The following is a 24,426-nucleotide window of genomic DNA, read 5'->3' on the forward strand; positions in this document are numbered from 1 at the left end:
ATGGCCAAAGACAACGTGTGTTATATTAAACACGTGCTATGTATATAAACACAAATTTTATTGTGAAATACTTCATTCCTAAACATTTAAAGTCCACTGGATTAATTATCATCAAAATGCATGCATATAAATAAAATATGCATAATTATATAGCTCCTCTGAAGGAACAATAATGACGTTTCATGCCTAACAAACCATTAAATCAATAATGGGGATGATCGTTAATATTAATGACCAACTTATCATTAATATTAATAGTCTTTTAAGCGCTTAATATTCAGTAATTCCTCTAACAGGATATTAATATTAAGATGTGCCTGAATATATGGTTATTCATTGATGTTAAAATTAACATACTGTGATGAAGACTATTATTAATAGCACAGAAGGTATAGCATATTCAATTATAAGTTATTTTCTTAGTTAATTGACATTCTCACCAAAGAATAGCTAGACATATATTTACAAAGATTCCGGTGACATCGATTTTTCTTACTTTCCTTTCTCCTTCCCCTTTCATACAAATTGAGTTGAGTGTGTCAAATTATGTAAACAGGAGGGGCAGGTAGTAAGAGGAGGAGAGAGAGAGAGAGATGTATACATACATGTTGCTACAATGCATGTGTGTACTTCTGCTATTCTACTCTTAATATTGATTGGATGTGTCCTGCAACGATTGAAGGAGGCTTATATTAAAAAGGAAAGAACATTGCCTTTGCCTGGAAAATCTAATTATTTTGCCCATATTTTCATTAGTACCAAGCATGAAAGACTTCAACTTGAAACAAGCTATTTCAGGCCCCATTTCCAGAGTCCTTATTGTCCTGGCTATTCCAGGCGCTGTCTATCCTCAATTTGTAACTTGCAATCACTTTCTTTCCACAGTCAAATTGGTATTTAAACAGGGGAATTTAATCTCTGTTTCTCATGCATTTTCTTATGCTTCAGCCCTTTCCATATAATGATGTAATCTCATAAATGAAATCTCTTCACATCAGAGCAATTTCTAGCCTGGCAGATCTCCCAAAGCCTGGACTGGGTGGGAATGCTTAGCTTCACAGCAGTCTACATGTCACTGTGCTCCCATTACTTTGAGCAAACATCTTAGCGTTGCTCTCCAGAAGTGTTAATGGCTTTCTTTCTTCCTTTTGATTGTCTTTTGTCCAAATATGTTGATTTTTTTACCCTTTCCAGTTTTTTTGTTGTTGTTGTTCTTTACTGAACTTTTTTAAGCATTTCAGAATCGGATAGAACAGCAAACAGAATGATCTTTTCTTCAATTGTTTGCCTTCCTTGTGTCACTCAGAGTTGAATGTTGTAGATGGAACACGATCCCACTCCATCCACCAGCCGATCTACAGCTTTCCTGACCATGTGTCCATTCTTTGTGCAATGAGTGTTCATAAAGTGCCTACTTTATACCCAAATTGTGCCAAGAGCTTTGCATCTGAAGATGTAATAGTGAGGATAAATTAGTCCCTGCCCTCCAAGCCCTTCCAGTCTACTAAAGGGAAACAACACATACAGAGAGAAATAAAGGGATGTGGGAAATAAGACAAAATAATTTCAAGAAGAGCACAAAAGAGAGATACCAAGAAAGTCCTTATGTAGACAGTGACATCTGAACTGTGTATTCAAGTAAACTAAGGATTCTATGAGGTGAAGGCAGGGAGAGAGCATTAGCAGCATGTGGGACAGCCTATGCAAAGGCATTGAGGTGGGAGAGAGACAACCAGCAGACCATTTTATGGAGCGGATCCCTAGGCATCCCCAGGCATCCCCAGTCACAGAACATACCCCCAAAATCCTTCCAAATATATGATCTAGTTGTTGCTCAGCGATTTCATACTGAAACAATCATCTCCCATTGGACACATTCACGCAAAGTTAATATGAGCTAACAACATGACATGGAGCCCCCAAAACCAGGACAGCCATAAGGTCCTCCAGGAGAGGTAGAACAGCACCTTGTGTGGAGGGTTGGGTTCAGTTCTGGGGCCACAATTGAAGAAGGACATTAATGAACAAGAGATATCCAGGATGGGGAGGGAGAGGCCTGGAGACTAGGCTCTACAAATGTCACTTGAAGCAATTGGGGATGTTCAACCTTGAGAAGAAAAGAGGTGAGAGCTACCTCCTCATATTGGCAGGGCCATCACCTGGGAGAAGGATTAAACTTAATCTGTTTAGCCCCACAGGGAAGAATGAGAAGTGTGGGTCTAATCCTTAATAAGAGGATTTGTTCTCTAAAAGTTGAACTGAGTCAAAAGGCTGCACCCAAGGACCTAGAAGGCCACACATGGCCTCAAGGTCACAGGTTCCCCTCCCCTATAAGCTATCCCACAATGAAGCCGGCTACCTATTGAGGTAGTGAGTATTTTACCTTCCTGGATGACTTTAAAAGATGTCTGGATGTGTGGGATGGCATAGAAAGGGTCTTTGTTTGCTGTTGTCCTAAATCCTTGGAGATCCCTTCTCTGGGATCCTGTAGTCCTCCATGATCATGCAGGAATACAAAGATCAGGCAAACACCTGGCCTTGGGTGGTGTTCGTATCAGTGAAAAAGGAGTGAATCTTGGAATCATTTCAAAGAAGGTGTCAATGGAACCTGAAGGCAAACTGGTGGAAGGGAGGATAATGGGAATGGAGAGGAAAGACAGAATAGAAAGAATACTAGCTCTTGAATCAGAGATGGGTTCAAATCCCACCACTGACACTCTCTACATGGGTGGCCTTTGTCAAGTTACTTCAACTCTTTAAGTCCCAGTTTCCTTGTCTGTAAAATGAGGGCATAGGGTTGAATAGCCAGACTCTGAGGCCCGGTTCAATGCTAGAGCTAGAATTTTATTACTAGCTTAGAAGAGCAGGGTGATTTGATGAAGAGGAATGCAGCAGACAGGAAAAAGGAAGGAGGTCCACTCTGATCCAACAATCATTGCCTGTACACCTACTGTGTGCTGGCGCACAAGATCTAAAGAACAAATGAAAAGCATTAAATTGTGTCCTAGACACACTGAGCTTTACATGCTGACAGAATAGCTACAGGGAAGTAACCTGCTGATATTTGGAAATCTGGCCCTTGGGTGTGGCTAACAGATTATAGTGGGAGCCATGGACTTGTGAGAAAGTCATCCACATGGAGGCTGCCATTGAACCAGTTGGATAGAGTAGCTCTGTGATAGGGGACGGAGCCCACAGAGAAGAGAAATGTGGGCTGAAGAATGAACATGATTGTGGTAATGACTCAAAGTCATCGTCAACAAGAAAAAGAGCCACCAAGCCTGGAGCACAACCACTATGTGATGCCTTGATCTAGTTTTGTGGTTGTTTCCTAAGGGTTTAAGTGCCTTTGACCCTTGTTGACCCCATCTTTTTTTTTTTGGTCTGGTCATTATATTGTGTTAGGACCTGCACTTTCGATAGTAAAAGTTGTTTGCTGTGCATTGATGCCTACTTCAGGATTCTCTGACACACTGGCATTCTTCTGCTCCCTCTTTACCCTCAACATTAGAGTTTTGAAAGAATCTGAGTCCTGACAGAAGTCTATTAGGAGGCAATTGGCATAAGGAATAGAGACCTAACTTTACAGTCAGGAAGACCTGGATTTAAGTCCTGCCTTTGACAATTACTGGCTGTGTGACCCTAGATAAGTTACTTAAGCTCTCAGTGTCCTTGAGCAGTGAACCAATCCTCTTATTTTATATATGAAGAACTTGAGGCTTACAAAGGTTATATGCTTTGCCCAAATTTCCACATGGGCAAAGACATGAAAGAGCAAAGATTTGAACTCTGACCTTATGACTGAGCCATAGCATGGAGTTGTTTTTCATCCCTTCTCATTATCAGGTTACCTCAATTTTTCTTGATAGGGAAAGCTTGGAGAATTGTGCTACTACAATTGTCACTTTGATCTTCACCTCATTGGGGCATGAAGGGGTTGGGTGCTACTTTCTTGCATAGCTAATGGCTCAATCATCTGGGTATAGTCCTATTTCAAAGGGCATGGCTGGCTATTACAATTCATCCCATTGGCAAAGATAGGGTTAGGGTTCCAGGCTACACTCACACCAGAGCTATTGGCCAGTGACGAAGCCCTCAGCAATAATCACCAGCACATGATCCTTCCAGCTGTCAGGTGGCAAGGTTTGGCAACTTCTCCTGGCAGCTTCTCAAAAGATTTTTGGTTCTCAATATGTGTTTATATATTGGGGAGGGGGTGAGGTCTATCTTTAGGGAGGAATTTATTTATGGAGGCATGTGAATCCACAAGCATGTCAGGCACTAACTTGCTGATATCACAGAAGCAAACTTAGAAGCACCTCTGAGCTCAAGTAAGATTCTTGGTTCTCCATGATTGGAGTAACAAGGGAGAGTCACCCAAGTAATAAGTCCATTTAAATCTGAAAGACAGTTAGTTTCAGGCTGTCACCGGGAAGAAGGCATCCAGTGGAAGCTGGAGCCAGTCTGCTTGGGACTGCATGAGTCAAGAGTTCTTTTGCATTATTCAGTTTTAGAGCTGGAGGAACCATAAGCAAACATCTGATCCAACTTCTTCATTTTACAAATCAGGAAAGTGAACCCTAGAGAAAAGAAATGATTGTACCAAGGCCACACAGGCAATTGGTGTCACAACCAGGGCTAAAGTCCAAGTGTCCTGACTCCCCACTCAACATCTCAACTATACCCCACTGTGGCTAATGGGAGCCTCTTTGGAGGCCACTTGAAGATACTCATCCAGAGTGCAATTTCTAAGGCTGTAGAGCCATGAGACCTGAGTTCAAATTCCACCTGTCACTTGCTAACTGTTTGACCTTAGGCAAATCTCTTTCCTTCTCTATGCTTTAGATTCCTCCTATGTAAGATAAGTGAGTTGGATCAATGCTTGCTAAGGTCCCTTCCAGCTCTATATCTAGGAGCCCATATGCTATAGATGCCCTGGAATCTCTATGTACATATATCTCATTTTGAGCTGAAAAGGCTTTTTTTTTTAACTTACCTTTGTTTTCATGTAGGGTTGTCCAAACTTGGATTTTTTTTTTAATGACGGGGACTCTGGTGTGGAAGTTCCCTCCACTGATGTACATCAGCAATTGATCTGCAGCTTAAAGTCTTTGAGGTTCCCCTGGGTCATAGAGAGGTTATGGGCTTCACTCATCGATACACAACTGGGGTGGACCAGGGCCCAGGACAAGAGAGGTGGCCCTTCCTAACTCTAAAGTTAGCCCTTCATCCACTCCCCCAACTTGCTTGTCTGACACACCATTACTATCCCCTTAACAGAGTCACCAGGATTCCTTCCCACTGGCAAACATACCCATGTCAATGAGATCATGATTCCATCAAACAAAACATTAAGCAAAAAAAAATGCCTCAAACCCTTTCATCTTTCTCTGAAAGAATAACTAGAACTCGGAAGTTCTCACATGGAGTGCTATAATAAAGTCACCTTTTGTGTAGCCTCTTGTATTATCTGGGATTTCACCATCACAAAATGTTGGGGCTTAAAGGGACAATTGAGATTATCAATCCCAGGGCCCTGTCCTCATTGCTCATTTGAGTGGTTCTCCTCATAGCTGGGACAGAGCTTCAGTGATCCAGCCTCCACACTCTTTAGCCATCTGCTCACCTGGGGATCAGCAGTGAGCGTCTGCCTGCTTACTGACCAGGATGTGAGTGTGATCTTTGTCAATGGAACAGAGCAAAATCACCAGTCCCACTGGACATTACACCTATGACCATGAGTAGAGTGCTTTTTTATCCTAGAGGAAAGAATGATCCTCTAAAAACTTTTGAGTCAGTTTTTGATGTGGAGTCAGATCTGCATTTAAGGAATATTCACCCACATAAATCATCAGCCCTACAGCAAGAGATGGAAAGAGGAATTCCATTTAAAGTCACTGGACACATTATAAAACATTTGGGAATCTACCTGCCAAAACAAACCCAGGAACTATATGAACACTTTTCACACAAATAAAGTCAGATCTAAATAATTGGAAAAATATCAGTTGCTCGTGGGTAGGCTGAGCTAATATAATAAAGATGACAATTCTACCTAAATTAAATTACTTATTCATTGCCATACCAATCACCACCAAAAATTATTTTATAGAGCTAGAAAAAATAATAACAAAATTCATCTGGAAGAACAAAAGGTCCAGAATATCAAGGGAATTAGTGAAAAGAAATGCAAGAGAAAGTGGCCTAGCTGTACCAGACCTTAAATTGTATTATAAAGCAGCAACCATCAAAACTACTTGGTATGGCTAAGAAATAGAGTGGTGGATCACTGGAATTGGTTAGGTACACAAGACACAACAGTCAATGACTATAGTAATCTACTATTTGACAAATCCAAAGACTCCAGCTTCTGGGATAAGTACTCACTATTTAACAAAAACTGCTGAGAAAACTGGAAAAATGTATGGCAGAAAGTAGGCACAGACCAACATCTTATACCCTATACCAAGATAAAGTCAAAATGAATATGTGATTTAGATATAAAGACTGATACTATAAGCAAACTAGGAGAGCAAGAAATAGTTTACCTGCCAGATCTATGGAGAAGGGAAGAATTTATAACCAAACAAGAGATAGAGAACATTATGAAATGCAAAATGGATGATTTTGATTACATTAAATTGAAAAGATTTTACACAAACAAAGCCAATGCAAACAAGATTAGAAGGGAAGCAGAAAGCTAGGAAGCAATTTTTACAGCCAGTATCTCTGATAAAGGCCTCGTTTCTAAAATATATAGAGAACTGAGTCTAATTTATAAGAATACAAGTCATTCCCCAATTGATAAATGGTCAAAGGACATGAACAGGCAATTTTCAGAGGAATAAATTAAAGCTATCTATAGTCCTATGAAAAAATGTTCTAAATCACTATTGATTAGAGAAATACAAATCAAAATGACTCTGACGTACTAAATCACACCTATCAGATTGGCTAACATGACAAAACAGGAAAATGATAAATGTTGGAGAAGATATGGGAAAATTGGAACACTGTTGCATTATTGGTGGAGTTGTGAACTGCTCCAACCATTCTGGAGAGCAGTTTGGAACTATACTCAAAGGGCTGTAAAACTGTGCATACCCTTTGACCCAGCAATAGCACTTCTAGGTCTGTATCCCAAAAAAGATCATAAAAACAGGAAAAGGACCCGCATGTACAAAACGATTTAGAGCAGCACTTTTTTTGGTAGCAAAGAATTAGAAAGTGAGAGGGTGTCCATCAATTGGGGAATGACTGAACAAGTTGTGGTATATGAATGTAATGGAATATTGTTGTGCTATAAGAAATGATGATCAGAAAGACTTCAGAAAAATCTGGAAAGACTTACATGAACTGATGCTGAGTGAGATGAGCAGAACCAGGAGAGCATTGTACACCGTAACAACCACATTGTGTGATGACTGACCTTGATAGACTCATCTCTTCTCAGCAATGCAGGGATCTAAGGCAACTCTAAAAGACTCATGATTAAAAATGCTCTCCACATCCAGAGAAAGAACCATGGAGTCTGAATGCAGATCCAAGCAGACTGTTTGGTCTCCTTTTCTTTTGTTGTTTTGTTCTGTTTATTCTTTCTTGTGGTTCCTTCCATTAGTTCTAATTCTTCTTTACATTGTGACTAATGTGAAAACATGCTTAATATTAATGTAGAGCCTATATCAGATTGCATGCTGTCTTGCGGGGGGTGAGGGGGAAGGTGGGGGAGAAAATTCAAAACTCAAAATCTTAAGGAAGTGAATGTTGAAAACAAAAACTAAATAAATAATTTTTGAAAAGGAATATTATCAATTCAGCAGCTGATTGGAGAATGTTGTAAGAAAGGAAAATATGAGGAGTGGAGAGATCATTTAAGAGACTATTGAAATAATCCAGGCAAGTGATGATGAGGACCTAAACCAGCTCAGAGGCTAGGTGAACAGAGGGAAAGTGATCAATGGGAGTGACGTTTTGAAGCTAAGATCACCAAGATTTTATAAGTCATTGAATCGGGGAGTTGAGAGAGAGGAAAGAATCAATACTCAAAGGTTTCAACTTGGGTGTCATCAACAGCAGTGGGGAAGTTTAGAGAAAGAATGAGTTTGGGAGGAAACATAATGAAAAATGATATAAGAAGTGATGCAAGAGATAATTTCAGAGGAATGTGGAGAGACTTACATAAACCGATGAAGAGTGAAATGAGAAGAACCAGGCAGCTAGGTGGTCCAGTGGCTAGAGTGCTGGACCTGGAGTCACCAAGACCTGAGTTCAAATCTAGCCTTTCTAGTTGCGTGACCCTGGACAAATGACTTCATGGTGTCTGCTTCAGTGCTTTGTAAAACTTAAAGTACTCCACATGTACAAAAATAATTATAGCAACTCTTTTTGTGGTGGCAAAGAATTGGAAATTGAGGGGATGTCCATCAACTGGGGGCATGTATAGTTTGAGATGCCTATGGGACATTCAGGTAGAGACTCTGCTAGGAACTTCACTATTTAAACAGTATCCAGTAGACAGACATTTTAAAGACTCTGGATAGGTAAAAATAAATATAAACTTTTAAAACGTGTGTATATATGTGTGTATATATATGTACATATATACATGTGTGTGTACATGTGTGTATACATGTACATATGTGTGTGTACACATATATACAAATATAGACTTTATTGTCATTATGTTACATTAGATGCGTCTGAGGTTCCTTCCCTCTGAAATTGATGTGCTCTGCTGATCAGTAGGACCAGTGCTCCAAGTTGAATTTCTAGCTGTGTTTTGAATGATGCATGAGATGGGAGGAGGGAGGCAGCTAGTTTTCCTTGCCCAAGCCCATACATTTGTTATATGCCCAGCTGCAAGGAAGTCAGCAGCAATGAAAGAATACAATGACCTAGCCCACAAATTACTAATAATTTTCTAGGGCACTTATAAATGAATCACTTTCTAGAACCCTTTGAAGTAGGCCCTACTGGGCGATAGTACTTATTTTACAGAAGCTTAAGCTCAGAGGGTAGATAAGTGACTTCTCTGTGGTATTTGAGGCAGGATTCAAGCTGAGATCTTTTGATTCCAAGTTCAGCATTCATTATAGCACACTGCCCACCTCTCACATGCTCATTGCCATCCTTGACCTCAGCAGGGTCTGAAGCCTTGTCTCTAGCCTGATGATCTAGCCAAAGGTTATAAAGCATATAATAAATTCTTAACTAATTAAGTTCCAAAATTTTAGAGAAACAAGATACATAAAGGGAAACATGAGTAATGGTTTGATGTCCCATTTTGGAGATAAAGAATTTTACAGGGTAGAAGCCACACAACTTAGGGCATATATCCTGCTGATGGCAAACCAGGGACAAATAGGAAATGGAGAATCTATCATTCCACCACTAATTTGTCTAGACTCTTGGAATTATTCCATCTTTCTTAATATCATAAACCTGCAGATCAGCAATCATAACTTATTTTTATAGCTAGTTTTGTGTCTTTCTCACTATTAATAATCAATGATGGCTTAGTTGAAAAAGAGCATAGGCCCTGTGGAGGCAGAATCTTCTTTAAATTAAATTTTATTTTTTCAATTAGAAAATATTTATTTTTTCCTTTCTCGCTGGAGAAAAGAAAAAGAAAATCATATAACAAATATGCATGTAGTCAAGCAAAATGAACCCCTATTTACCATGTCCAAAATTCTGCATATTATACATCCCTTCTCTGTCAGCAGATGTGTAACATGTATTATCATTGGTCCTCCCCAACCATAGTTAGTACCAGGCATTTATAGAGCATTTTAAGGGTTTTTTTAAATTCACTTATTAATTTTTAGTTTTCAACAATCACTTCCATAAGCTTTTGATTTTTAAATTTTCTCCCCCTTCTTCCCTGCCTCCTTCCCCAAGACAGCATGCAATCTGATATAGGCTCCACATATACATTTCTATTAAACATATTTTCACATTAGTCATGTTGTAAATAAGAATTAGAATCAATAGGAGGAACCACAAGAAAGAAGAAACAAAACAAAACAGGAAGGGAAAAAAAGAGCAAATAGTATGTTTCAATCTGCATTCAGACTCCATAGTTCTTTCTCTGGATGTGGATAGCATTTTCCATCATGAAACTTTTGGAGATGTCTTAGATCCTTGCATTGCTGAGAAGAGCTAAGTCTATCAAAGTCAATCATTGCACAACGTGGCTGGTACTATGTACAATGTTCTCCTGGTTCTGCTTACTTCACTCAGCATCAGTCCATAAGAGTCTTTTCAGGTTTTTCTGCAGTTCATTTTTTCTGCTCATAATTTCTTATGGCACAATAGTATTCCATTACATTCATATACTACAACTTGCTCAGCCATTCCCCAGTTGATGGACATCCCCTCAATTTCCAATTCTTTGCCACCACAAAAAGAGTTGCTATAATTATTTTTGTACATGTGGAGTACTTTAAGTTTTACAAAGCACTGAAGCAGACACCATGAAGTCATTTGTCCAGGGTCACGCAACTAGAAAGGCTAGATTTGAACTCAGGTCTTGGTGACTCCAGGTCCAGCACTCTAGCCACTGGACCACCTAGCTGCCTGGTTCTTCTCATTTCACTCTTCATCGGTTTACGTAAGTCTCTCCACATTCCTCTGAAATTATCTCTTGCATCACTTCTTATATCATGATCTTATTCCATTACATTCATGAACCATAATTTGTTCAGTCACTCCCCAATTAGTGGGTACTGCCTTTGTTTTCAGTTCTTTGCCTCTACAAAAAAAGCTGCTATAAATCTTATTATAAATGAATCCTTTTCCTCTTTCTTTGATCTCCTTGGTATTCTTATAGACCTTTGTTTTTAAAGGTCCTTCTTCCGAATCTTCCGGTCTCAAGTAAATGATTCTAAGGGTCAGCATCCACATGTCTAAAAGAGGAGAGTCCTGGAATCAAACAGAATTAATAGCCAAAACCTGAATGGTCTCTCTTCTTCTGTGTGTGGTGAGCTTAGCCAAGCAGAAGACCACTGCCATGGCCACCAGTTGCCCTGATCAGCCAAGCCTGGCCCATGGACACCATTGGTCCCAGGGAGCAGGAGAGAACATATAACCCATGGACTCTCAGCATCGCTCTCTTTGTCAGGAAACAGCATAGCATCATCACAGTTGTTACCCTCATAATCTATGACTGATCACAGAGACCAGGATTACTCTCAGAGTGAGACAGGGGATGATATTGATATACGACAGTGGGATAAGTGTTTGAGCTCAGGAGTCATGTCTCCAGTGAGATCATTAAGAGAGATGGAGAGAGTCCAGGACTATACTGAGACTGCTTCAGAGATGAAGCAGCTTCACCTTTTGATACTTCAATCAATGACATCTTTAAGGAAATCTACTAGTCAATGACCATTCATTAAATCCCCACTACTGCCAGGCACTGAACCAGGCATGGAGGTTACATTGGTGAAAATGAAACCATCCTTGCCCTAACTCAGCTTACATTCTAAAAGCAGAGGGATTGTGGACAAAGAGTACATAAGGTAGTTGGTGGGGCAGGGCTGGAAGTGGGGGAGGGGATCAGGAAAGGCCCCATGAGAAAGATGGGATAGGATATGATCCTTAAATTCTGGATCCATTTAAATTGAGAATCTAGTCCCTGAGAACAGAGGAAGGCAGTTCAATTCAATCACCATTTCATAAATACTAAAATGTGTTCAAGGCCAAATCGTGCTAAATGCTGAGTATTCAAAGATAGAAATAAGATAGTCCTGGCCTGAAGGAGCTTACATTTTGCTGGGTGTGGGATGGGGGATATGACCTGTAATCAAATAATTATAACACAAGATAGAACACCAGGGAAAGCTCCTTCAATGTGCTATGTACATTACTAGGTTCTGTTGATAAAAAGGCAAAAGATGCCCTGGCCTCAGTTAAGTTATATTTTTTTGGAAGAAAATGTGGAGACCTAAATAATAGAAAATATACAAAAAGTAATTGCATGGTAATGTTGGTGGTACTGGTACTGGGGGAATAAAGAAAGGCCTCAGGTCAGAGATGTCTCTTAAACTGAATTACGAAGGAAGTCATGGATTCGAAGAAGCAAAAATGAAGATGAAGAGCATTGAGAGCATTCCGGGCCAGAGGGACGTATTATTCCTAAGCACAGAGATGGAAGAGGTGACGTGAGTGAGAAATAACATGTGAGCCAATTAGGCTGGACTTGAGAGGCAGCAGTAATGTGTGGCTGAAATGGCTGAAATCACGTAGTGAAGAGCTTTAAATGTCTCTGTAGCTTTTTGAGCAGGGAGTGATATATTTTAGGAAAATCACATTGATGGTTCTGTGGAGGATGGACTGCAGAGGGAAGAAATGAGAAACAGTGAGGCCAAATAGGAGGTAATTGAAATAATTCTGAAAAGAAAAGATGACATCCTGTGCTAGACTTCACATGTGAGTGGAGAGAAGGGAATAAATGTGAGAAATGTGGAGGTACAGACAACAAGACTTGGCATCTGGTTGGATAGGTAGGGCAAAGAAGGCTAAGGAGTCACAAGATGGCTCTGAAGGATTGGATGATTCCAAAAATAGTGGTGCTCACAACAGAAACAGGGAAATCAGGGAAAGGTGTGACTCTGAGGAGAAAGATCATGAATTCTGTTTGGGGCATTTTGAATCTGAGATGCCAGTTGGCAATGGGCAAAAGGAAGGTAGTGAAATGGTACTGGATCTCAGGAGACAGACTAGGCCAGGATATAGAGATCTGGGAGTCACTTTCACACAGATAATTGAGTCTGTAATTGCTGGTCAGACAAAATGATGGAATATAGAGAGAACAAAAGAAACCTCAAGACAGAGACCTAGGGTACAGCCATTGTTAGGGAGAGGAACATGAGGATCCAGCAAAGATGACTAAGGAAAGATTAAATCCATAGGAGGTGAGGCAAGACAAAGCAGGGTCACTAGAGCCCAGAGAGGAAGAAGTGTCCAGGAGGAGACAGCAGTCAGCAGTATGGAAGCTTGAAGAGGTCTGGCGGGATAAGGCCTGAGAAGAGGTCATGAGGCCTGACAATTGAGAGACTAGGTACTTTGGAGAGAACGATGTCAGCTGAGTGGTGGGGTGAGAAGATGGACTTCAAAGGGTTTAAAAGAGAAGGAGAGAAAGTGGAGACAATGAAGAAAGATGGTTTTTTCCATGAGGTGGCTATATAAAGGAAGAGAGAGAGAGAGAAAGATCAGGACAATAGCTTGAGGGCATGGTAGAATCAAGTGAGGGTGTGTGTGTGTGGGTGTGTGTGTGTGTGTGTGTGTGTGTGTGTGTGTGTGTGTGAAGAAGCTAAAGATAAGAGAGAGAATGGGAATTATTGAGGGGTAATTTCCCAAAGGTTATGTGATGAGACTCCATCTCTTCAAAAGAGACTGGAGCAAAGGTGGAGAGAATGGCAAATGATAGGGAGGGGAAAGAAGTAAGCATTTATATGATGCTTATTATGTGTCAGGCATGCTGCTAAATGTCCAAATATTATCTCATTTGATCCTCATAATAACCTGACATCATAGGTACTATCACTTTTCCCAATTTGAGGAAACTAAGGCAAAAAACCCAAAAAGGTAAGCTCCTTGCCCAGAATCACACAGCTAGTAAGTGTCTAAGGCAGTATTTGAACTCAGGTCTTCCTGACCCTAGGCGCAGCACTCTACCTACTGCACTGCCAACTCCGTCCTTGATGCTGTCAAATTTGAAAAACACTCTATACACAATGATGCTCTCTCCTTATTTCCATCTCATCTTACTTTTGGTTGTTTCATATTTCTTGTTAGTGAGTCATATCGACAATGAATTAGATCCCAGGAAACCATGAATTTTAGTGTGGTTTCCCCTACCTGTCCCACCATGAATGTTAAGGATTTGCCCATGTCTTTAAAATTGCTACCAGTTTTCTGAGTTGTACCTCTTAGGAGACACAGATGTTTCTCAGGGATTGCAAGCTCCTGGATAATGAATGTGGCCATTCACATTGGTTTGTGGTTTTTGATGACTCTTCATGTTCTCTTACAGCCTTTGCCAGCAAGACAAGTTACCCGTCACCTTCCAGTCCTGTGTGCTCACCAAGGAGTGCCAGGTGTCTGAGTGGTCTGAATGGAGTCCGTGCTCCAAGACCTGCTTTGATACATCATCCCATAAAGGGAATCATGTCCGCACACGGACCATCAAACAGTTTCCCATTGGCAACCACCAAGACTGCCCTGCCCTGGAGGAGATTGCGCCTTGCTTGACCCAAGGAGATGGGGTAGCTCCCTGTGCTACGTAAGTAAATGGCCAGGAATCATAGAACCTGCTCCATCCAGCAGGGCAACAACGATTACTTCCAAAAATCTAGTACTTTTAAAAGACCTGCTTATTTTACCAGTTAACCGACTGGAGGAAGAAACAGTTGGATATTTGTTCTAAATGACAGAAATCTCTCCATCTCTTGCATGTCCATTTGATGCCAAAGGCTTCTTTGGAGAACAAGGGCAATAATGACAGTAGTTCTGGTGCCTGACATTTCCCCCACAATCACCCCATGAGGGAAGTAGTGTCAGTATTGCAATCCGTATTGCACAGGAGAGAAACTGAGGTCCAGAGAGAGGAACTAACTGTCCTGGGATCATCACACATATGAGGAGCACATCCAGACTCCTGCCCTGGGTCTCTCCTAACTTATAATTCTAGGTTTCTTCCACTGCACCCCACTGTCTCAATATGGAAGTAACCAGGACATCCTTCTGTTCTGAGATCTGGCTGTAACTAGGTGTGGGCAGCAGCTCTTTCTCGGTGGTGTGTAGGGATCCAGAAGGTCCTAGTCTCATCCCAGCTCTCTCTCAGTGGTGTTTAAGGATCCAGAAGGTTCTAGTCTCAGCCCTGCAATGAACAGCAACAGCAGCTGGAGAGCATATTGGGCTTTAGCTACAGAGAACTTTACACCCACCATACACCCAGCAAGCCTGTACGGGATATACTACAGGCATACAATTTTATAGATAGAAGAAAGAGGGCCAAGGAAGTTATGCAACTTCTCTGACAGCTAGTCAGTATCAGAGACAGGATTTTAACCAAGGTGCTCTGGCCTCCCAGTCTGACACTTTCCATCTTACAGTCGCCATTGCCTTACTTTATGAGTGACTTGGGCCAAGAGTCTTAGCTTCTCTGGCCCTCGGTATCGGCAAGTAGATTGGAGGGGGCCTCTGGTCCCTCTGAGCTTTCATTTTCTCTGATCTACTGAAGTAGGTTTAAGACGAATGATTCTGTTCAATCTATCCACAAGCATTTACTAAGCACCAACTCTGTACCAGGCACTGGAGATGCAGAGCCAAAAGTGGGAAAATACCTGGCCTCAAGGGAGACAAGGTACACATAGAGATATATTCAAAATAGGCACAAGGCAGTTGGGACAGGGGGATGACTGGGGGTGGGGTCCTTGTGGCTGAGGCTTTCTGCTACAGTAGTGAAGCTTCCTGGCAGACACCAGCACCGATGGCATTTTGATTGTTGACTTGGACTTCAGAGCAGCAGTTCAGACATTGGTGAGGTTGGGGACTCTCTGAAAGGGATGCACCCAGACCACTCATGGTTAGGAGGGGGGTGGATTGATTGCAAGGATAAGCAGGGGAAGCCCAGCTCCCAGAGGCAGCTTCCTTGGAGCTGGAAGGACAAACCCTGCTCAGCTGTGCTGTTCACATTGCTGTACACATGCTAGATTCCTGCTGTTGTGATGATATTGGGCCAAAGATGACAGAATGAACTGGGACCAGAAATGGGACATAGTTCTGTCATATTAAATGACCTATCCTCCTTAGATACTGAAAGGTTAAGACCCCTCTGGAGGTTTAGATGGAAATCATTGATAACAATATGTCCCCTTGGCCTGATTGGGAATTTTCTTCTGTCTTATGACCTGGACAAGTGAGGCTAGGGAAAGGGGGAGGGGGAGACCCTTAAAATATGAGATCTCATCCCTGGGAACCCTGGAGCCCATAATCAAGGATGCCTGCCAGGCACTCTGGTGCCAATAGTGATTGTTGTCCTCCGCATTGGCCAGGTTTCATTCTTCCTCATTTTTCTTTTGAATGGGAGGAACTGGAGGTAGGCTCATTCAAAAAACTGAGATTTGTTTGTATTTTTGCCTGTTATTTTGACCAGCACCTTGCCAAGCTGATGCCCAACCCCCCTGCAACTTTTCCAGAGATTATGTTGTTAGCTTCCTAGAGCTGAGGTGGGAGACTCTTGGACATCGTGTTTCGGGTGAACTTAGACCTGTGGTTCTGAAAAGCAAAACTTCATCTGGTGTGGATTGAAGTCAGGCTAGACTGTCAGACCTTGCTGAGCTCAGAGAGAGACAGGAAGAGGTAGACAGCACACCTAAGAACCCCTGCAACCTTCTGACCTGATAGAACTGTAAACATGGCACTTAAGCCATCCCCATTCCAAACTTGAATCTGATCTAAAAGGCCCATCATGTTACACAAGCCAGTTTTTGGACACTGTAATATCAATTTTCCTGGAGGAAGAGAAATATCATAACTTCCCATCTCTGGTGGCACCGTGATGGCTCCCTGGGGAGCTGATGAAAGCCTGTGTTTAGGCAGGGCTGGTGACATAGCTTTCCTTTCACAAGCTCAGGGTCTCAGGGCTCCTGGCTTGTGAACTCCTGATTCAAACTCTTTTGGCTTCGCCTCCTCCACCAGCCCTCAGCAATGATGCCTCAATGTTGCTGAAAAGCCAGCTTGCTCTTGCCAAAATTTCCTGTTTGCAAGTTGTCACAATTCTTTCCTCCCTCCCATAATGAACATTTTTCTCAAATATGGAGGAGCCATTTCTAGGACCTTCATTAAATGAATGATGGAGATCTGTTCTTCTCCCTTCAATGGTTACCATTTGTTTTGATGGATACGATCTTCTCACTTTGACCATTTCTTCTGCATGCTTGCTTGAAAGTTAACATCAAGAAGGAGCAAGCCTGGGCTTAATTTCATGAAATGTCATATTTCAAGTTTTCTCATGCAACAGTGCTATTTTTCTTGCCACCAAGTACTGATATATGAGCTTTATTGATTGTTAAACACAGGATTTTACTCAATTTGACCATTGCTGTTGTAGACCTGAAGACAGAGAGGAGAGGTAGAGGGAGAGGAAGAGATTATTTGCCATTCAAGTGCACTGTGTGTTTTATCTAAGGAAGGGTCAGTTGGGATTGGAAAACATCTGGCTAAGTCTTCCTAGCGAGCAAGGCGGCCAGTGACACCTGCTGACTCCTCCTCTTGCTATTTGCTTTGATTTAGGTATGGCTGGAGAACTACAGAGTGGACTGAGTGTCGAGTTGACCCACTACTCAGCCAACAAGACAAAAGAAGAGGGAATCAGACTGCCCTATGTGGAGGAGGAATCCAAACACGAGAGGTCTACTGTGTGCAAGCCAATGAGAACCTCCTCTCCTATTTGAACACACTCAAGGAAAAAGAAGGTAAATCCCATGTCCCCCAACCCTCTTTTCTCATGGACCTTTTCATTCAGTCTTCCTGTGCCACCATGCCCACACTGCTTGGGGTGTTAGGAGTATTCCTGATATATCCCGTTTGACCACTATGACCACAGCATAGTGAATACTGTTCATGTTTCTAAGGAAAAGGTAGGTTCCCTCAGACCTAGGTATTCAGTCAATCAAAACACACTGAAAAGTCTTTTGTAACATTTTCTAATGGAAGCACGTTCATATCTTTATTACAAGCTAACTGGTGGGTTAAATGTAAGTAAAATGCCCTTAAGTGTACTGAATGCAATGCATTCATTGACCAGCACCTTCCCAAGCTGATGTCCCACCCCACTGCAACTTCTCTAGAGACTATGTTACTAGCTTCCTAGAACTGAGGTGGTAGACTCTTGGACACTGTGTTTGGAATGAACTCAGACCTGTGGCTCTGAAAAACAAAACTTTACCAACATACAGCTTCAACACATACAGCTATAACATCAAGAGATCTTTGGGTCCCCCCAAGGTGACCTGTTGCTCTCATAGGCTGCATCAGCAGAACCAGTGCTCTAGCAGGTCCTAGTACCCTGAAAATGCCCCAAATGCAAGCTGTCAACCAGCTACATGTCTATCCCCTAGGGACCAGCTGGTCTAAGCTTGGGAGGGCCCATCACCAAATGGGAAGCAAGGGAAGCATTTTTCAGCAACAGCAACTTGCAAAAACCATCATATAAATTGTAGATGGGAGGTTGTCTAAGTTGGTGAATGGATAACCAGCACTGACAAAAGAGAATTAGTCAATTAACAAGCATTTCTTAAGCATCTACTGTATTCCATATGCTGTGCTAGGTGTTGGATATTCAAAGACAGAAGTCAGATGATCCTTGCCTCTTAAGTCTAGTCTGAGGAGACATTATATGTGTGTATAGAGAGGGAAGGAGGGAGAGGGAAGGAGAGAGAAGGAGGGAGGGAAGAAGGGAGGGAGGGAAGGAGAGAGAGAGAGAGAGGGAGAGAGAGAGAGAGAGAGAGAGAGAGAGAGAGAGAGAGAGAGAGAGAATCCCTAATCTGTACAAAATAAATACAAGTAATTAAGTAATTCTTGGGGAAGCAAAGCAGATACAAGTAGCTGAGAGAAACAGACAAGGTTTCCTATAGGAGATGGTGCTTGAACCAAGCCTTAGAGAAGACTAGGGATCCCAAAAGACAGAGGTGAGGAGGGAGTGAACTTCAGGCATAGAGGACATCCGATGCAAAGGCATGGGGATAGGAGATGGGATGCCCTGCATAAGGAACAGCAGAAAGGTCAATTTGACCCAACTCCAATCTGCATAATAAGACTGGAAACATAGATTGGGGACAACTTAAGTCCTCGACGTGTTGAAATAGATAAAGATATATTATAATATATATTATAAATAAGTGATGCTCTTAGATGATCTCTAAGCCAGTAGTTTCTCATGTGATTGAAGAAGAGTCTGCACAAATTATACTTTTTCCTTCTTCAGTCCTTCAGCTGAGCCACGTCCTTGATGTCCTTCTCCTCTGCCTGTATCTCATATTCACCTACTTGTATCCATGTTATCTCCTCCATTGGAACACAAGTTTCTTAAAGGCAGTGGCTATTTTGGTCCCTTTTTGTCTCCCTAGCACTTAGTACTCTGCCTGACACAAAGCAGGTGCTTAACAAATGCTAGTATGCTGCTTGAGTTGGCCAGCCCCTCTGCTGAGAGTGGCAATTCCCTTTATACCAAGAATTCTTAACTTTGGAAGCAGCCATACCCTGTGATTTTAAATGCATGATGTAAGACACATAGGATTATAAAGGAGGTCAATTATACTGAAATATAGTTCTCAAAATAATTTTTAAAAAAACAACTTTATGAATACCAGGTTAAGATCCCCTACTCAGTATTCAGGCTTCATAAACTTCCATTACCAAAAATAACCACTAACCCTTGGGAGCCAAACTTCTTGTGAGTAATATCTCTCCAAGCTTTGCCCAGCTGGTCCAAGAATAAAGGACTTACCGTCTTCATTTGGCCTGGACCCAAAGGCTTTCCAGATGGTAGGTCCTGCCACATCTTGAGTACTAAGCTAACCAGGCTCACCTCCAGGCCATGCTGTAGTATCAGAGAGCCACTTGGCTGGAAATTTAGTTATATGAAGGGAAAAGTATCAAGTGAAATTGTATATACTTTTAAAGTCATGTATAAGCCCTCAAATATAATTATTGAAAAAAATAAAATTCATTATCCGTAAGTCCTGAGGGTCATGACCAACTATCTCTATTAGTCAATAAAACTCAAGTCCAAACTGTGACAACCTAATGCAATGAAAGAAGCATTTATTGAGTGCCTACTGTTTATAAGGCATTGTGTTCAGTACTAAGGACTCAAAGATGCAAAGGACAAATCTTGATCTCATTTTTATGATCACACTGTCCAAATAGACATTCCAGAGGCAGTAGTCCTGATTGAAAAATCTCTATTTGTGGCTCTGAGAAACTCGGGTCCCAGAGGAATAGATATAAACCTTGACTTCCTCCTTAGCTGCCTCACAGTGCCAAGAAAGCCAGACAATGAGCAAGACAGCTGTGCAGAGAGCATGGATGGAAGTAACTCCGTCTAGAAGCACATTAGCAGGAGTCATTAAGAACATGTGTGGTCTGAGTCTACTCCTAGATCATAGGAGCAGCAGATGAGATTATCAGTCTTCCAGGTCTCCTGTATGCTAAAGTATACATGCTTTTTGCACTACCCAGGATGCCAGGCTCTTCTTACTCTTGAACAGTTCTCAGAGGAGGTCTGAGTTCAGTCACAGAAGCCCTTTGGTGGCCTCTATATTGGAGGACCTGGGGATTCACAGCTTCACATTTGGGTCCAGAGATGCTGGACTGCACTTCCTAAAGGAAATGGAGAAAACAGTAAATTAGATATGAAGATTACTGGGATGAAAACACCCATTGCCTCCCCATTTCTAGCTCTGATTTAGGGCACATTCAGCTGAGAGAATGGGATGTAAACCAGTCGTCAAAAATAGCCATGCAACCACACTGGCAGCCCACACCCTAAGCTGAGGGTGGATGAAAATCACTGTATGGAATCATCAAAATGGACCAGCTACAGGCACTGATGTTTCATGTGGGTCACCATTTTGCCAGATAGGTCTTTGGCCTTTGCTTTCCTCTTCAGGCTGAGAACAGTTGCTCTTGTGAAAAAGAGATAAACAGAGAAGAATCTCTGGAAAAGTTGCTATACCCACTTTCCCCATAGGGAAATATGAGAAGGCCCCAGCCTATTATTATTTCCTCTCAGTCTCAACCAGTTAGTCCAGGTTCCAGCAACACTTTTTCAGGTAGCTAGAATCAAACATCTGGGTGCAGCCTTAGTATGCTGGAGAGACCCTGCCTACCTCATAGAACACAAGGAAATCCCAGGCCCTTTACTAAAATAACAGCAACATTTTTAGTTGACAAAAGACTTCTTTCCTCTCCCAGAATCACCCCGAAAGTCCAGGTTATGCTTGCTTTATTTTTGTTTAAGGGAATTTCTTATATGGAAATTAATTTACAGTCTTAAAGAGTTGAGACACTGAGCAGCTAAGTGACTTGCCCAGGGTCACACATCCAGTATGTGTCACTGGCAGGTCTAGAACCCAGGTATTCTTCACACCAAGAATGACCATTTAACCACATTGGACATACCATCTCCCATATTAATGTATATTCATTTCATATCTACGCATTTTAATTTCTTACCACAAAACTCTGTACCATGCAGGCTTTCTAAATGCGTGAGAAACACTCTTAACTTTGGTGTTAGGATTGCCTATAGTCCCAAAACTGTGACTATCTGTATGCACCCCCTCCTTTGTCCCTTTGGTAAGTCTATCTCTCCAGAACTACATAAGGTTGGTCCTTGGTGGTGTCCAATCTACATGACACAATGTGTCAATTGTGTCTTCACATACTGTGGCAAGGCCTTCAAGAAGTTCTACCAGGGATAGATCTTTCCTTCTCTTTTCCATTTACTCACTTCCTAAGAACTCCTAGAGACAAATTTAGAACCCGATGTATTTAAGACATGATTTTATGAGTTGACACATTAACTAAGTACACATATTGGTGCCTTGTCATTATTGCAAAAATATAGTTGGGGCCTATCTGACAAGCTTCATGGGCAAGTTTTTGAGATAGGGTTGACCCCATCTCAAGGGTAGTGTTGGTCAACAAAGCTTCTCTTGCAGATTTTTACAGTCAGCCCAATGTTAGGCATTTCCACCAAATGACTTTCTTAGCAAAGTTCCTGAAGGCTTTGGAAATTTTTACCTGGAATCACATTAAAATAAATATCTTCCCCCAGATAAAGTGCAAGAGAGAAAATTATGTGCATACTTCTATTAAAATAGATGTTGGGTTAGAATAAATGTCAGTATAAATGTCCATATGTAGTACAAAAGTCAGATAAAATGAGTATTGATGCTGTTAATATATGATACGACTTATCTTATGGAAATTTATGTCCTTTCAATGAAAACATCAAGACTGTCCCTAAGTAACAGTAGCTAGCATTTATAGTACTATAAACTTTGGAAAGTCCTTTACATTTGATCCTTACAACCACTCTGTGGGATAGATGCTATTATTATCCCCATTTCACAGATAAAGGAACTAAAACTGAGATGTATTAAGCACTTGCCCAGGGTCATATAGCTAACTAGTAAGTGTATGAAGCAGGATTTAACTTCAGCTCTACTTGACTCCATATCCAATGCTCCAACCACCAGCTGCCTAGCTACTAAACCTGATACATACCTCACAGGAATATTTGCCGCTTTCTGAAAGTTTTTGGTGATTTAGGGGGGAAAGCTAACAATGTTTATACTTGTACAAGTTCCATTTAAAATTTCCCAGCAGGAACTATTGTCATGTGCATGTACATGGTATGTCCCTGATCATCAAATCCCCTGGGAAATCTGCACCTCCAGGTTAGCAGGAGTAGACAGAAAGCAGGGCAGATGAAGATGGGCAGAACATGAATTCCTCAATGAAAATTAAGCCAGGCATTTTCAAAGTAGTCAGCTGCAAAAGCAACATCTTTATCCACTAGAACATAAACTCCTCCAGGGCAGGAACTGACTTGTTCTACTCGTATTTATATTCTCAGCACTTAGCCCAGTGTCTGGCATGTAGTAAGTGCAGAATAAATTGTTGTTGACTGATCAATCCCAGTGGCGATTTTAAAGTTGGAGAATCCTGATCTGCAGGGAAGCAGTTAGAGGAGGGCCCCAAGGACAGCCTACCTTCCTTAATGGGCCCTTTTAAGTATCCTTGTTTTTTAGTCATTATTTTAAGGGATTAACACTGCTTAAAGGTGTTTACTGGGCAGCTGGGTGGTACAGTGGATAGAGTGCCAGGCTTGGAGTCAGGAAGATTCATCTTCCTTAGTTCAAATCTGGCCTCTACTAGCTGTGTGACCCTGATGAAGTCACTGCTTGCCTCAGTTTCCTCGTTTGTAAAATGACCTGGAGAAGGAAATGGCAAACACTCCAATAGCTTTACCAAGAAAACCCAATTAGGGGTCACAGAGAGTGCGACATGACTAAAATGACTGAATAACAACAGCAAAAGATGTTTACTGCTGAGGAGTCAGACTACAGCAGGGATGCTGTCATGTCTGGCTTCTACCCATGACTCAGCAATTTCCAAAAAACCAAGCCCTTAGTTCACCGAGTATACATTCAAGCAGAGGAACTCAGGCTGCCCTTATGGTCACAAGTGGGATATCTTAGACCATCTGTGCCATAGTGCAGCACACAGCCAAGCCCATTGCAGCTCGGATCACACCCAGGAAATGGAAATGGATGCCGTGTGTGCACAGGGGGTTGCACTATTCCCCCCCCCACCCCTGCAGACTTTCCCAGCACAAACATGGGCAACGCCCCTCTTGGTATATGCCTAAAGCAGCCAGCCAGTCAGGGATACTGCGCTTTTGGCGCCCCAGCTGGGTCTGCAGGGGCACTGTCCCGGATGTTTGCTATTCTCCCTGAGTCACTAAGCCTCAGCAGAAGCATACTGATGCAGCCGGATGCAGGCAGCAGCCGCAGCAGCAGCAGGAAGATGGCTCCCACTGCACCTGGTGTCGCATCTCCTTCTCCTGCTGCCAGCTTCTTGTAATGCTCCTGCCCTGGCAGCCTTTCCAGCCCAGCTTCAGGTGAGCAAATGGGAGACCCTTCTTCTATAGAGTTTAAGGATGGCCTCTCCTCTCTGGAGAGGAGCCAACCAGCACCCTGGACAGCTCCTTGTTCTGCCTGATGCCTACACAGCGCCCAGCAGGAAGCATATGAGCATGCTACTATGGGCCTGGGTTAGTGTGAAATTGGTGCTTAGCAAAGTATCTCAGGGAGAGGTGGCGCTCTGAGCAGGTTCCCCAGAGCTGACTAAAATGTAACTTGACTCAGTTTGCATGAATAGGAGAAGGTTCTTCTGAGAACTCTGAATGAAGGAAAAAGAAAGCCTAGTTGCTGCAGCTCCATTGGAGATTTCCCTGTGATCCAGACAGCAAAGGGCTCTGTGTGTTTCATGAATGCCCCAGAGGTAAAGCCCTGGGGCTTCTGTGCAGTGTGAGGAAGAGGTCCTCCAGAGGAGACATTCTCCGCACCCCACTCAGAACAAGGATGTGGGGGTAAAGTAGTGTGTGCAGAGAGCAAGGGGGCGCTGCTGCTGCTACCCCCAGTGCTGAGGAAGGCAGGGGCTGGATTAGAACAAGGGCACCTCCATTAATGAAATCACTTGCTGTGCCTTTTCCTCAAGCTGCTTTGCACACACATCTTTGCTTATGCTGCTCTTTCCCTGTTATTTCAGAAAGTCAGTCTCAGAGCCCGTCGAAGGCTAGTGCTGCACCCCTCCTATCCATCACTTTTGAAATCACAGGTAGGT

General features: G+C 42.1%; 1 protein-coding gene across 1 annotated transcript in view; it reads left to right on the forward strand.

The window, feature by feature from the left end:
• Window positions 1-24,426, forward strand: part of THSD7A (thrombospondin type 1 domain containing 7A) — a 331,233-nt gene that overhangs the window by 157,180 nt on the left and 149,627 nt on the right. Inside the window, exons 3-5 of the mRNA XM_027872006.1 lie at window positions 14,039-14,287; window positions 17,302-17,483; window positions 24,352-24,420. Coding sequence (XP_027727807.1) covers window positions 14,039-14,287; window positions 17,302-17,483; window positions 24,352-24,420 — 500 coding nt within the window. The remainder of the gene's footprint in view (window positions 1-14,038; window positions 14,288-17,301; window positions 17,484-24,351; window positions 24,421-24,426) is intronic.

Source organism: Vombatus ursinus, unplaced genomic scaffold (genome assembly GCF_900497805.2).
Source record: "Vombatus ursinus unplaced genomic scaffold, bare-nosed wombat genome assembly UNPS02014799.1, whole genome shotgun sequence".
Classification (NCBI taxonomy): Eukaryota; Metazoa; Chordata; class Mammalia; order Diprotodontia; family Vombatidae; genus Vombatus; species Vombatus ursinus.